This window comes from Atractosteus spatula, chromosome 4 (genome assembly GCF_055471065.1).
Source record: "Atractosteus spatula isolate fAtrSpa1 chromosome 4, fAtrSpa1.hap1, whole genome shotgun sequence".
Lineage (NCBI taxonomy): Eukaryota > Metazoa > Chordata > Actinopteri > Semionotiformes > Lepisosteidae > Atractosteus > Atractosteus spatula.
Genome location: NC_142709.1, coordinates 6,138,922 through 6,154,355, shown reverse-complemented (window position 1 = coordinate 6,154,355; position 15,434 = coordinate 6,138,922). Strand labels below are relative to the sequence as shown.

Here is a 15,434-nt window from a genome sequence, read left to right as displayed (position 1 = left end):
CAGTGTTGTTATTTCTCACGACAAAAAGAAAACACATGAACCATGAAGTGCTGGTAAAACAGTTTTCTTTTATGTCGGATACACGTGGATATCTTTCATTAGCAAATGTCATGGGATAATGTCACAGCATACATTTCCACTGGAAGTTATGTCATAATAGTAGTAATTATGCATTGGAATTGTCTTTGTATCCTTTACATTCCTTGTTAACTGCATTCTCTATTATACTTTGGAGTGTTTTTTTGTGCAAAGTCTGTTATCTGCCATAAAAGCATCTTTAAAAGAAAAAGGAAGGCTGCATTCGAACATGCGTGTCACGGCTGATTTTGGGAAGGTGTACTGAGGGCAAAAAAAGAGTATTGCACTATCCCCTGAAGCCCACTGGAGAGGCACTGTCTTCTGCTCTGGGGTAATCTTCTCAGATCTTCGGTGAGTACAATTAAGGACAAACTGACTTTATGATGTTAATATAAAGCAAGATTGAAGAAGAAATTATATTATTATGTGAAGTATTTTGAAAAGATGCCGATGGTGTAATGATTTTTCTCAATGGATAAAACTGATTCAGAGTGACAGACTGTGCTTCAACAGCTTTTTAAAACTTAAGGAGATATATGTCTAATTCCTGAAGTTACATCAGAACTTGGCAAAGTCATGCGTAATAGTGAAAGAATTTTAAGCCGGCAAAATACAGCCAAACAAGCTGAGGAACTGTCTAAAGGTTTACCACTCTCTGTGCTCACAAGTACCAGTTTAAAAGCCCGACACCCATTCTTTCCACTGGGCTACTGCAATACAAGACAGATGTACTCCCATCAGTCTAGTTCTCTGGGAAGGAGGATAAAGACCTGCTTGGACTGGTTTGCAATTGAGGCCAGTGGTTATAAAATACCATATTGCCTGAGTCACCTTTCTATAAGGAGGACTGACAAATAACAGACAAGTCCCAAACCATTTCAAGAAGCACAAACAAATTCAAGATGCATATCTGCTTCTAAAAACAATAACTCATTAAGTAATAGAACATGCATGCAGGCTGTGGTCAAGTTTAGTATTTTACATAAATAGAAAAGGTATTTAAGAAGATCACTTTATAGGCCATAACTGTACAATTTCTTGTATTAGGAATTTGTCTTTTCACATTCCCCAGCTTGCTCTCCATGAGACACACAGACAGGGAGAGAAGCTGGGGGTCAGAGCGCAGGGTCAGCCATTTATATAGCGCCTCTGGAGCAGTTGCCTTGCTCAAGGGCCCAGTGGAGTAGGATTCCTCCGCCAGCCTCTGCTTTTCTGTATTATATGAAGTATTTTGAAAAGATGCCTATAGCGTAATGATTCTTCTCTATGAATAAAACTGATGAACAAAACAGAATTAAAAAATCTGTTTTTTCTGATTCTCTTACAACAGTATATTACAGAATGAATGACTAGATTGTACATTTCAGTGTATATACTGTATATATGTCTACACTATGGGTAAAAGAAAAACTAATAGAGTATGAAAGTACCCATGTAAGTTCTACATTTTGTGTAGTGATCTGTTTTGCATCTGTAAAGTCGTATTTCACTGTTACAGAAGAAGTCACCTACAATTATCAGAATCAGAAAAACTATAGCAGATTGAGACAATGAGAAGGACGACCATTCTCTTCAAGATACAGCAGTGACATGCCGTGTGAAATGCATTCTGAGATCTACCATAGACCTGTTGAACTCTCATAAGAAAGAGTCCCTAGCTAAATGTGTTGTAATGTGTTTTGTTTTTGCACATTACTTGTTACCTTTTTGTTGTTTTGCACATCGCCTGTTGTTGTTTTGCACACTGCCTGTTGTCTCTGTCTTTCTTTTATTATACAATTGTATTGTTGTTGTTGTTTTTTTCGTACCAAGTATCGTCCGAGAGCTAGCTAAATAGCATTTCGTCATACCATATACCTGTATATGAGTATAATGACAATAAACTTGAACTTGTAATAAGCAACAAGTGGAACAATTTAATAAATACGTCTGATCTTAGTATTTCAAAAGCCCATTGCAGCTACAGTAGCTGAAATATGAGCCTTTAATGACAGCAAATGAATATAATAAAATAACCATTTCCAATGAAGCATGACTAAAATATTTTCAATAACACTTGAAAAGAGTAGTTCACATCATGCTTTTCCTGTTATTTTATTGACTTGCGTCAGGACATGTTTTCAAATATTTTATTGTGAATGTTCATAGAGATTATCTGTTCTCGTCTCCCATTACTTGTTATGTTGCAGTTCTAACAACAACAACTCAGGGCTTAAATATAAGGAAACTAATCAAATTAGCCTGGAGAGTCACAATCACAGCAAAACAAGGACACCAAACCACAGAGACATGGAAGAGGAGAGGACTCAGAAAAAAACTGTAAAAAAACAAAATAACACAGAAGCAGAGATTTCAGGAACCGACTGTTCAAGCAGACTGCCTCTTCACTAAAACTGTGATTATTCTGTCTTTTTCCGCCACTTGTAACAGACTCTTCTGTCCCACAACTGTGATAATTTTCAGACAAGTGTCGTTTGGTCTGCTGGGATTTTTTCTTTCCTTTTTTAACTTTAACCCATAGGTCCAGGACAGTATCACAGCTTCACGGAGAGACTGACGCTATCACAGGTTACCCATGTGGATTGGAAATAGCCTGTCGAAAGCACAAAGGTATGCATGACACAGAGACTGAGATATTGGCAGTGCTAAGTCACTAATCTTCAGACTGCCACACCAGCTGCAAGAAGTCCTGTTGAGACACCTACCTCAGCCTCCCTCAGCATGCTGGGGGACTGAATGTTACGGTGTGTTCTAAGGACAAGAACCTTTTGAAGAGCAACATTTCTTAGAGGCTGCTGAGTTGAGCCCACCCACACTGTCCCTCGCCAAAATAAAAGATCAACACCCATACGTTTCAATATAACTATTTTTATAAGAGCAAGCCTTCCTGAAATCACTCTATTCCAATGTCTGACATTGTCTGAACTCACTTCGATAATCTGTAAACCTGCATTACATGTTTGGTTTGAATATTTATGAAATAGTTTTAGAGGGATGACATTTAAGACATTTAATTTCCACTAGCACAAATCTTTGGAATGTACAACAATAAGTCTCACAATAATTTGACTTTTATTTAATACATTTTATTACAACCTCTTTTTTTTTTCATCTAAGCAATATTGGCCGCATCAGGGAATTTCTGCCAATGCCTGATGTACAGTGCTTGATTCATGCATTTATAACTTGAAATCGAGGTTTGATTTCTGCAACTCTCTACTACTCTTCTCATTAAGTTGCAATACGGCCAAAACCATACAGCTAGACTTCAATCTCACACTAAACCTTGGCAGATTATTACCTTAAAATTTCCCCCTGGCCTTTACCAATCATGGCCTCCTAATAATCCCCATCTCTGAATTGGCTTCATTACTCTGCTCTTCTGCCCACTGAGAGCTGATGTGTGGGGAGCGTTCTGGTGCACTATGGCTGCTGTCACATCTTCCAGGTGGGGCTGCACACTGGTGGTGGTGGAGGGGATCCCCATGACCTGTAAAGCGCTTTGAGTGGAGTGTCCAGAAAAGTGCTTTATAAGTGTAAGGCTTATGATTACATCTTGTTATAGCTATCGCAACCCATGCTTTTTAATTTTTGTTTTGCTTTATTGGTGGCATTGCAAGATTACCTAAATAATGTACTGATGATTTACGTACTGCAATCCATATATTGCATTTTAGATTTCAAAACCCTTTTGTCCTTGTTAAGGGAGTCACGGGAGACCAGGGAGCCTGTTGGTCTCTGGTTGTCTCTGTGTGCATGTTCACATTGTACTTCTGCAGGAATAACCCCTGCTGTGTAAACGCTCCATTCTGGAACAGTATGTTTCACAAGCCTATATTCTAATGGATCAGAACAATAATATCTGAACTATTTCACCCAAATGAAAAGACATAGAAAAACCAAATAATACCAATAAAAACTAAATTCTCTCATATCTTTTCTCCTTCTCCGATTCTCTGCCTTCAACCGATCAGAAGATTTTTTTTATCTCAGCTGGACAACTCAAACCAGTACAAAAATGCCGAAAGACGTTCTGTCCTGGACTTCAATGCTGAGACACTAATGGCACTAAACGGTGTTAAGAGGTCCCTGCTGAAGAAGGTGTGCCCGTGGTCATGCAACAGCACAACATAATTTTCTGTTCCTCTCAGGCTTCATCAAAACATAAATTACACGCAAAAAAAAATCATCCCACAATTGCAGAAAATTGCTGCTTGTCTGATTGTAGTCGAGCTGCTCCTTAATTGCAAGTCTGGGGTAAAAGCGCTAAAATGTCTTAGTTTAAGAGCACAAATGAAGACCTATTTTGTTAATACACAGAGTCAAAGTCCTTGTTTTGCCAGCTGATGTTGCTTTGTAGGGGCCGTAAAAAAAAAAAAGAATTTCCTTCTTTTCTCTGCAAATCCATTGCAACACGAAGAAAAGCAATCTTCCATGTCCCAGCTGTGGGCTGGAACTGACTCAGACATGAACAAAGGGCGGAAAGCAAGGGGGAATGTTTTAATGTTCCAGCTCCTCCTTGATAAAAGATCTCTTTCGTTCCTGTTCAACAACTGAGGTTTCTGCTGTTTACACTGAGGAGACTATTTTTCTGAACTTGGAATTCAACTCCCAGTTCTCCGACGCATAAGAGTTTTTTTTCTGTCTCAACGCGGCCCATGTGACAGTGTAGGAGCTCTGCTTGACTGATGTGGTCTCAAAACCTGACTCCTTCGTCGGTAATCACCTGTTTACTCACACATAACTCCAGACTGGGGAAGAAAATGGGCTTCATCCACCCTTGCTAAGCTTATTTTGATAACCCTTGCACAAGGGGCAATTAGAGGAAAAAACAGGGATAGTCAGTGCGGATATTAGTGACACACAGCAATTCAGGAACTGAAAACATCTTCTTGTGGTTACATTTAAATACCCACTGAATTATCATGCCGTCCAGAAAAATGCATAGTGTATATGTATGTTGTAACAATGCAGAATAATTCTGCATTATGCCACATTTGCTCATCAAAAATGATCTACACATAGCTACTAGGGAAAAAAGAGTTTTAAATATCAAACGATTTTGAAATTGATGTTGAAAATAGCACACATTGCTTGAAACGTGACAACAGTGTAGACTGTAATTATCTGGCATAAACAGATCGCTCAGCCTAATCAAGTCGTGATCAGGACCCGTGTCAGCTGTGAATGCAGCAGCTAGACAGAGGGATCCTGATTTCACATCTGTCTTTATTTCAAGGTATCAGAAAAGAAAACAATATAATGTACTTCATACATGTAAGATATGACCAGACTAGATTTGATAACCCTGCTCTCATTAATACTGTAACGGGAGCCGGTCCAGGCTCCCGCGAAGCGTCGTTCAGGACCCTGTGCAGACGGTATAATCCGGAAGTAAGGGGAGAAGGATGATGGGGAGGAGACCCGAGGATGAGGAGGGGTTGACAGACAGGGGGGTGTGATGATGGTGAACTGGTGCTCGGGGGGCGTGGCCATGGTGAACAAGTCCAAGGAGTCCAGGGGGGTAATCCGGGGCGAAATCGAAAAGTCCAAAACCGGGTGATCCAAACGAGACGGGACAAAACGGAGTTAAAAGCCGGAACTGGATCCAGTACAGGGACGGGGAATAAAAACGGGATGACGAGGCCATGCGCTCTGAGCCCCGGACTCAGCAGGGTCAGGACGCCGATAGGAGCCTGTGCCCTCAAGCCGCGGACGCAGGGTGACTTGGTGGTAGGCGGGCCCCCGGGCGTCCATCTTCCAATGCAGCGCCCGCAGTAGCAAGAGTGCCAGGATTAAATAAGGAGGGGCAGGATTGAGGGCAGGTGCACGGAATCAGCAAAAATGTGAAAGAGCCAGAGCGCTCTTAAGAGGAGGGTTTGCGATCGTGACAAATACCTTAACTATGGGCTGGATGTCATCCCTCAGTTAGCACCTCCTGTAGCCCAGTGCACCATTCCTGCCCCTACACTGCGGACAGTGTTTTACAGTTTCAGAGTAAAACACCGTCTGCATCTCTCCTAATCCGTATCCGTACAGAAAAACAGAAGTACTTCAACAACTTTCATATCATATAAAACATTCTACTGCATACCATGTTGAATGAATGTCAAAGATTTTATACATTTTACTTTGTCTTATACTTCTATAAGCCATTATTAATTTACCTTTTTAGCAATTTAATAAGCGCTAGTATGTCCTCTAAGGAAAAAAAGAACACTTCAGTTATATAAAGCTAGAGCTAGAGTTATATAAAGCTCTCCTTCATTCACTTACTGTTCTTTTCTACTTTTTTTCCATCAAAAACTAATTAACTTAAGGTTTCAGTAACACTTGAGAAGAGCTACTCTCACATGCTACACACCATTGTCAGAAAACTGCAATGTCAAATCCTGATTTATTCAAGAATTCACATTTCAGATACTGTATAGTAACATTTTACATTAACTTGTCTTTAAATACCTCCTGTTACGTTCTATATTATATTCTTGGTAAATTGGTCTCAAAGCCAGTGCCCTTTATGCGTTTGTCTGCATATTTTGATGATGGTGACACTTATGATACAACTGAGAAAGTTTACATCATAGTTTCAAATCCCACTTTGTAAAATGCCAAAGCTTCCAACTGATAAACCAGTACTGTATCTGAAAATCTGCTTGCCAATCCCTTGTCTTAATTTATCTTAATGGCATCAGAACAGGAAAGGCATGGTACATTAACTAATATATACTGTCTACAGATCGCACAAGGAAACGTCCAAGGATCTTCAAAGAATAGCTGGGCTACACTGTATTTTGTAAAATGAAAGATTACATGTCCATAGAGTATGAAGAATTCCAATAATTCAATAAGTCCAAAAATAATTCAAATGTATTATAACGTATCTATGTTAGTGAAAAAAACTAAAAAGGCTGAGCTTGAATTGCTCTCTCTTGTCTGCTAAAAATAGAAAAGGCTGAGGTCACTAAATAAACTGGGTTTGTCCTGAAAGTACAGTAATTTCTGTATTCTTCAAGCCACTGATAATGAATACAATTACAGCATTGTTATGATTTGGACTCACAACAATTAACATACAAGGATACAAAAAACCTTTACATTTCAAAAGGCATACATTCACGCATCTCTTTATAAGAAACACTCCATGTGTTTGTTACACAAATTACAAGAGCCAGATCTTTTTTTGCGTTGTTTTCTATGCTGCGGAATGCAGGCCTGGCCAGCGGTAGGGTTTCAAATTAAACAGTACTCCTTGAACAGGTCATTCAGAGGTTATGTAGCACAGAGCTGCTGATGAACGAGTTCAAGACCAGCATCTAGAGCAGGGCTTCTCCAGCCCCTGGGTCTGGAATCCAATGGGTTTTCTATGTCCCCATAAGTTATAAACAGCTCTTTACCTGGGAGAAGAGAAGAGCTACATTGATCCAATTAAAGCTTAAGTGGACAAAATATCCTCTTCTCCACATCTCTTAGGTAATGACGAGTTACAGAGAAAGAGAAATCCTGCTGGATTCTGTATTCCGAAGTCTGGAGTTGGAAACCTAACCTGATCTAGAGACCACAGTGACAGAACCAAAACAACTAGTTTATTACTAGCGAAGATTTGTAGCTTTAAAAGATGACACATTAGATGGGCCATTATACAGGACCTCAGCTATACAGGAAGGGAAAGGGGGAAGGTGATATTCTGCTGTCTTCAGCCAGGTCTTCTCTAGTGACCATCAGCAGGCGTGTTAAGAGCCAGTGACAGGGGGTACTGTAGTAGACAGACCATGTTTCATAAGCACCACTATTCCCCCCAAAGTCACTTCAGCAGAAGGTGCTTTGTAATTTGGGATATCATTCACAAGCCAACAAATGCCAATGTCTGAAGAGTCCCATAATCTCACTTTTGACTTATCTGAGTCCACATACATATTAAGGAGCTGAGGCTAAAGGATTCCCACCTAAACCTTTGAATGAACCACTTTTGTAATACCGTCCTTAAAAAAAAATCTCTCCAGTTACCATTTATGCAAGAGCTAACCTCTGTTTTGAAGCACCATGCCAAGAATACGCTGCTTCCAGAATAAGGCGAAAGGCAGCCCATCAGCCACAGGGATTTCCTAAATTTGGGAATGTCCTTGGAAAGCTGACTCCCCTCAGTAAAATAAGATGGCAACGTGACACAATATTAGTAATAACCCCTCCCTCGAGAAACAACATTTCACTTTAGACTTTGCTTTTTATTCTGATTCGATAGCACCCCCAGGAAAATTATGCTCAACAGAATAATCACTGTTAAATACAACTATTATTCTGTACAATTTACATATGCATTAGCTGGATTTTGCAAATGGCACAATCCACCTACACAAAACACATTCATTTGTAACTCTAGAACCCTATCCATGTACAGTACTTTCAGGTCATAATTAAAAATAGAGACGCCTCTGTCCTATAGTGGCCTCAAAAACTCTTGAAGGTTTCCATGGTAACGGCTTAAGACGCGACCTACAGCATGCACTTCTAATTGGTAACCTGTATTTTTTTTTCCCTTCAGTGTTGTGAAACATGTTCCAGGAAAAAAAAAACACGCACCGAAAAATCTGCTTCACAAATAAAGAAAGAAACCAAAAGTACACAAGACAGGCTACACTTCATTCACACAGAATGCAGACCCAATTAATTCATTCAATTTGGCTTTTTTATTGGCTCCGGGCTTTCCGAAGAGCAGCAAGCCAAACAAAGGAACTACTTAGAAGGGATCAAAGGCCTAGCTGGCAACATAGGCCCGCACTAGGCTGTTGCTATGACAACAATCGTAGCTGCATATTGGGATGTGGAAATTTGTCATAGTTAAGCAGCGTCTTACAAATACAGTAGAAAACAAACACTCTTCCATGAGTTATGGTAGTAAAACACACACTCCATTACCTATGTGTAGACTTTTTTGTTGTTTGTTGTGTTTCTTATCAGACAATTATATTTTTTTGTATGGCCCTCCGTACAGTACCTGCTGGCATAGTGTAAATAGTTCATTTTGTATATACAATGTGGCAGAAATGTAAGATGAAGGCAAATGCTTAATCTGCTGTTTTGGTTATGTAGTTTGTAAACCCTTTCATCGCTAAATAAAAAGTTAAAAAAACACACACTCAATTGATGTCCTTGCTTCTACACCTACCTGTTACTCATTTTTAAATATCTTCATATTTTTAAGCCCTGCATTTTTACACTTTCATAATAAATGTTGCTTTTACGGACACACAACTATGCACCCCTGGTTTTTGCTTGTGAAAAGGTGATCAATTTAAGCTTAACATCAGCTTTTCTTTCCACAGACCTCAGTTCCCTTCATCACAGGCATTTCAAAACAATTTGACTAAGAACAGCAAGCATTCTCAAGAGATGCTTCCTTTTCACATCCTCCAATTTCACTGCCAGGTTAAACTGGAAAACCACATTCTGCACTATTTCACGAAACAACCTCACAAGATCTTCAAACTGAAGGTGCTGTTGCATTTTGTACTTCAGGCACGGCTACAAAAAACTCAATTCACTCAACCTTTATAAGACAGCATGGACAACAGTTTTCACGCTGGATATTTAGGAACGTATGTCAGCAATTTCAGTCAATACAGGAGCAGAGCAGTCTGTAGTCCGGCGGTCAGGAACCCCGGTCCTGGAGAGCCCCAGTCCAGCAGCTTTTAAGTCCGCAGTCTCTAAAGGCCTTGACCAGTTCGACAGGTGGGTTGTTCAGACTAATTAAGAGGATCATTTGGAACAGAAATCAGAATGTACTCCAGAATAGTTGCTTCATTGATTACTTGTGTAAACAAGCGTTCCTGATCTTTGAATCTCGGGAGATTTGGGGTGACCCCGAGGAGTCCCCGGGGCCCTCCGGGAGCAGGGCTGGAGCCCACTCCGTCACTCACCCAGCACCAGCAGCTCTACCTTGTCTTCATTTATGCCCTCCACGTCGTCTCCGACTGCCACCTTGCAGTAATAGACTCCGCTGTCGCCCCACTGCAGCTCTCCGATGCGCAGGTCGGCCTCTGGACAGAGGAGAAAGACATCAGCCACAGCCACAAGCAGCTGACGACTGCACACAGAGCCCTGTGCCACTCCCTCGAACTCAAGGACACAGGGCAAGAGCATGAAGATGATCAAAGACAGGAGGCCACTTGGCCCGTCTTTCCCACTTGGTCCTTAGCAGTTAGCTGATCTAAGAATCTCTTCAATCGGTTTGTTGAAGGAAGCCAGGGTATCAGTTTGTGGTATCAGCTGGGTGGCTTGTTCCACACTCCCACCACCCTTTGTGTAAAGGAGAGCCCCCCCCCCCTCTCCGTTTTAAATGCACTTGCACGTAGTTTCCACTTGTGGCCCTGGTTTGCATTTCCCAAGTCCGAATTGGGCCATTTTAGTGATGATAATACGTTATTTTGTAATGTCATGTGTAATACAAAAGGCTTGACCGATTAATACAGAATTTGAAAAATGATGGTTGCTGAAAAGTATTCTGTATTCACCAATGAAGCGCCCAGGAAAATCCTGAACAATTTAAACTAAGGAATTTTCACATCTATGATGTACATGTTGCAAAGACATATCAAATTAAAATGGTGAGTAGATGAAACTCAATGTTTGCCCCTTATTTCCCGTTTGACCTACTTTTCATCATTCAAAGCAAGACTGTCTCATTTCTTCAGAGTTACTTTTATTGACTAAAAATGTCAAATCAACAGTTCTGAATAGGTCCACGCTACCTTTGAGATTTAAAAACGCGTGCAATCTATCTATTCCACACACAAAAGACGGCTCTGTGCCATATCTCTGAACCCATAGCTGGTGCTGGGCACGAGGACGGAGCTGCACATGAGGAGAGTGGACAATGGAAGATTTGATTTGATAATGTACTTATCACCACCTTTGAGAAAGGTGGAGCATTCAAATATTTGCAAACAATAAGAAGCCATTTGCCCACTCTCGCCCTTTTGATATGAGGAAACTAAAGAACTACAGAAAAACTGTCTAACGAGTAAAGAATAAAACCACAGGAACACACAGGCAGGCAGCAAAAGCCAGACTCGGACCCGATCCCTGGAGCCTTGGGTTTGAAGTGCTAACCACCACACTAATCTGCAACCTATACAGACGTCTTTTATTACATATGTAAACCAACATAAATTCAATTAAATATCAGGTTGAAAAATTGGAAGCACTTCTTTTATATTGCTGTTGGACTTTAACACAACCTAAAATCAAGCTGGAATGGCTTTTATTATATAGATTTTGTTTTCTTTTTTATTTGTGTGCGTCACTAAATCCAGACTTGAGCTCCGGATACTTTGAATCGTGATTAATGTCAAAAGTAGACGCATAAACGTACTTTCAGAGTCCGAGGCATTTCTACTGAAGGGCAAGGAAGGAATTGTTTGGTTTGAGATTCCGGGCTATTGTTATGCGAGTGCAAACAAAACTATTTAGGGAACAGGAAAAGAGCTGCACAATGGGAAACATTTCCAGCTGGGAGGAGTATTGTAAAGAACAATTTACTGGACACTGCTATAAGGAAAAAAAAACAGTTCTTCCATCGCCTTTAAAAATGTACTATACTTACCCTCACACAAGACAAGAAGAGCTTCTCAACCAAAAGGACATCTCATCTTAAGAATCCCAATATACATGTGCATATGGCAAATAAATTCTCTCTCAAGAAAGGAACTGACCAAGCTCAACATCAATCTTTTTGGACCAAGCTAATATTGAAGATTTAAACGAATAGACAACAGAGGTTCGTATCACTATACTGACTGTTTCAGTTACAACATTATCATCAGGATATTGGCTCATCAGAATATTACAGACAACCTTTATTTGTTTTACACATTTCTATGGTTTTCTAGGTGATCCTGTATGTGCTAAAGAACGATGTCATATGCTTTTTTCACACAATTTGATCTGAAATGTGTGTGTTACACATGGTAAACGACATTAACAGGCAAGTCTGGAGAACAGGTTTGTCTGAAGGCAATCGCAGCATCCAATCTTTAAAAGTGCCACTATTGTCAAACACTTTCCCAGAATTGTCTTGACAGAAAAAAGACCACCAACAGTTTTTATTACTTCATGTGCCTGCTGCCTCAGATAAAACCAAATCTTAAACCAACCAACCAATAGTAAGTTCTGAATCCAAAACTTGGCGGTTATATACAAACAGGAAACCACCTTAAAACTCTTTCAATTTCATACTTAAATTCCACAATGGTATCTTTATACTTCAAAGAAACAGTGCCCTCTAACAATGCACAGAAAAATATGAACAGCCATTTACTTCATATACATTGTATACTGTATTAATTCACAATATTGAGTAAGCATATAAAGGTAAAGTAAACACTAAAAAAGATTTTACATTAGAAAATAATCGACCTATTTCCATATTACTACACTAGAAAACAGAACTTAAATAAAATGTAAATATTTTAAAATATATTATCACTCCTAAGAAAAAATAAACATGCTCTAGCCTAACAGATCAATATTAAGTGACTCAAACACAGTGTTAAAGCAGATTACGAGCATTGTAGTATTGAAACGTACTTTACAAGTACTTTAAAAGTATTGAAAAACATCAATTCTAAAGTGTCTACACAAACACTGAAAAAAAGTCACCTATTTTAAATAAAGAGAGAACAGCCCAAGCCCTGTTTATAGGGCTAAGGTACTGTCCTTCTATTTTCCAGCTACACCAGTGAAGAGTCTTCCCAGTGTGCTGCCCCTCCCCCAGCGCACAGCTAGCCGTTCCATCACAATGAGCAGTGACCTCTCGCTGTGTGCTCTAAGTCCTCAAAGGCTGAGGCTTCACTGTGTTTGTCTTCAGATGAAAGCTATTGGCAATCATCTCCACCATGGTCTACCAACCCTTCCCCCACGCCCCTTGGTGGAAGAGTAACTACAGTTTACTTAAGCAACCACAGTTTCAATTAAAAACGTCAGCACTGTGCAGTTTGGTGACCTGTCACATTTGTGTTTTCCCCTCCTATTCATTTTAGAGTGATTCTTCTGGTGTGCATCTTTTGCTCCTAAACTTTTTAAACCAACAAGGGGCTTTTAGGGTTCCAGAGAGTTTACTGCTGCAGTCAACTGATAAACTAATGAATTGAAACAATTAAAACGCAAATCTGGCACTTTAGATGGTCCTCATAACCTTCAAAGCCTGCTCTCCAGAGGTTTTCTCCAGATCACTATGAAGGCTTTGGGATCACTCAGGGCTAGCTAGTTCTTTCAAGAGGGTTAAAGTGTGGAAGGAACTATAAACCAAAAAGCAACCTGCTTTACTTAAAAATGTTACTATACTGTATGGAGTTAAGAAAGCACCAAATTAGCATCTTACCATTGTCATTTACATGCATCACAGACCACAGCACAATTATAACTAGAAAAAAATAAAAACTTTGTTTGGCTCCTTTGACACCAGGAATGTTTAGTCATACTTGAGTTCCATTTGAACTGAACTCAAGTCTGTGTTTAAGTCACTTTCAGCTTTCTGCAGCCTGCAGTGTGCTGGTGACTTGTTGGCACTTTTCAAAATGCACTCTTGAAGTTTCTTAGAGTGCAAGCTATATCTCAGAAACAAATTTTCATTTAGGAGACTTTCAAACATGGTCTTGTTTACTTTTGGTTTGATCAAGGCTGGTATTAAAGTTCTCAGACTGCATTGCGCGTCTCTAGAAACCATGCTCCTCTTGCTGGAAATCGGTGAGCAGCAAGCAAAAGCTAATTTTATAGTTATATCCATTTTACCTTCTTTCTACCATTGACTTCTTCCACAGCCATGTCTAGTATTTAATGGTCTAGTAAGAATCTGATTAATAAACAAAAAAGGTTTGTTTCCAAACCTAGAATCGTAATGAAAAGTGAACTACATGTGAATGTGTCCTCAAACATTAGATCAGAAGAGGATACAAGAGGACTGACCAAACAGCTTCCTCTTATTGTCAACATTTCTAAAAGCAGCAGCTCACATCACCTGCATTTTCCTGGTATTTTTTTCGTTCTAGCGTGTATTCATATTTACAGTGTTCCAGATTATTTAAATTGTTTTGTAACACTACATGCTAGATTACAGATCTCAGCCTTTCGGGTTACACACATCCACAAACACATTGGACTATTATACAGTTCTGAGCGGTTTCCTCTGTGTTCTTTTTTGCTAAGGAATCAAAGAAGATTATTTTAATGCAGAGCTGTCAACACGTAACTGTCTGAAATTGGTTGTTTCTTATCTACAGCTGTCAATGCAGTATTGTGAAAGCAAACACTGGCACTGCAGGTCACTCTGAGTACCTTCTAAAAGACAGCAATGATCAGATGTGAACTATAATGCATCTTAACATATTTTAGCATTCTACTTACTGTTCATCTACTAAGTAAGAACATAATAAATAAAACTGCATGAAATACAATAGAAACGTTTTATTAGTATCCATCAATTCATCCATTTTCTAATCACTTTATCCAGTACAGGGTCACTGTGGCACAGTGGTCAGTATACCGGCTTCACAGCCCTGGAGCACTGGGTCGAATTCCTAGGTTGCCGTCCTTGTGGAGTCTGTATGCTCTCCCTGTGTCTGTGTGGGTTTCCTCTGGGTACTCGTTTCCTCTCACAGTCCGAAGACACACAGGTAGGTAGCTGTCTCCAGGGAAAACTGTCCCTGGCGTGTGTGTGTGTGTGTGCATGTCTGGTTCTGTTCCTGTGTGTGCTCTGCGAAGGACCGGCGACTTGTGCACGGCACATCCTGCCTTTCACCCAGTGCATCCTGGGACAGGCTCCAGGCCACCGTGAGCTGGAATCGGATGAGCGGTTACCGAAAGTAATGTGATGTGTTGAAGTTAACTTCTGCTGAAAGATGGGGGAAAACCCCCTTATCTGTAGTGGGAAGGTCTTCAAAACATTCGGCCCAAACTGCTTCGTTAGACATGTTTCTTGTTTCAAGAGCTCGAGCTCTCGTCATTTTTGGAAATTGTTGTGTCGCACCTTTGGAAGGCTGTGTTTGTGCATCCACAGGTTTAAACTTCATGTACCAATACTTTCTAAGAAGAAGAATAAAATTAAAGTACCGCCTATAAAGAGCCACTACAGTAAGCTGCCTATGCAGGTGCTTTAGGACTTGAAATTCTGGCTATAGCCTGCAGGTACCTGCACTCCTGGATGGTGGCCTACAGACCACTTTGAGCTTGACCCCCCTGTGTTAAATTCCAGCATTTTATTCTAAGCAAAAAAAATTAACCACACCAAATATACATACGCCCGACATCTAGCCCGTAAGACTTTGGCTGAAATTGGCTTGTTTCTTATCTACAGCTGGCAA

At 40.1% G+C, this 15,434-nt stretch overlaps 1 protein-coding gene across 1 annotated transcript in view; it reads right to left on the bottom strand.

Annotated features, from left to right (window-relative positions):
• ildr2a (immunoglobulin like domain containing receptor 2a) overlaps positions 1–15,434 on the bottom strand; it is a 38,563-nt gene that overhangs the window by 16,861 nt on the left and 6,268 nt on the right. The window contains exon 3 of the mRNA XM_088914900.1: positions 9,996–10,115. Within this exon, the coding sequence (XP_088771026.1) occupies positions 9,996–10,115 (120 nt within the window). The remainder of the gene's footprint in view (positions 1–9,995; positions 10,116–15,434) is intronic.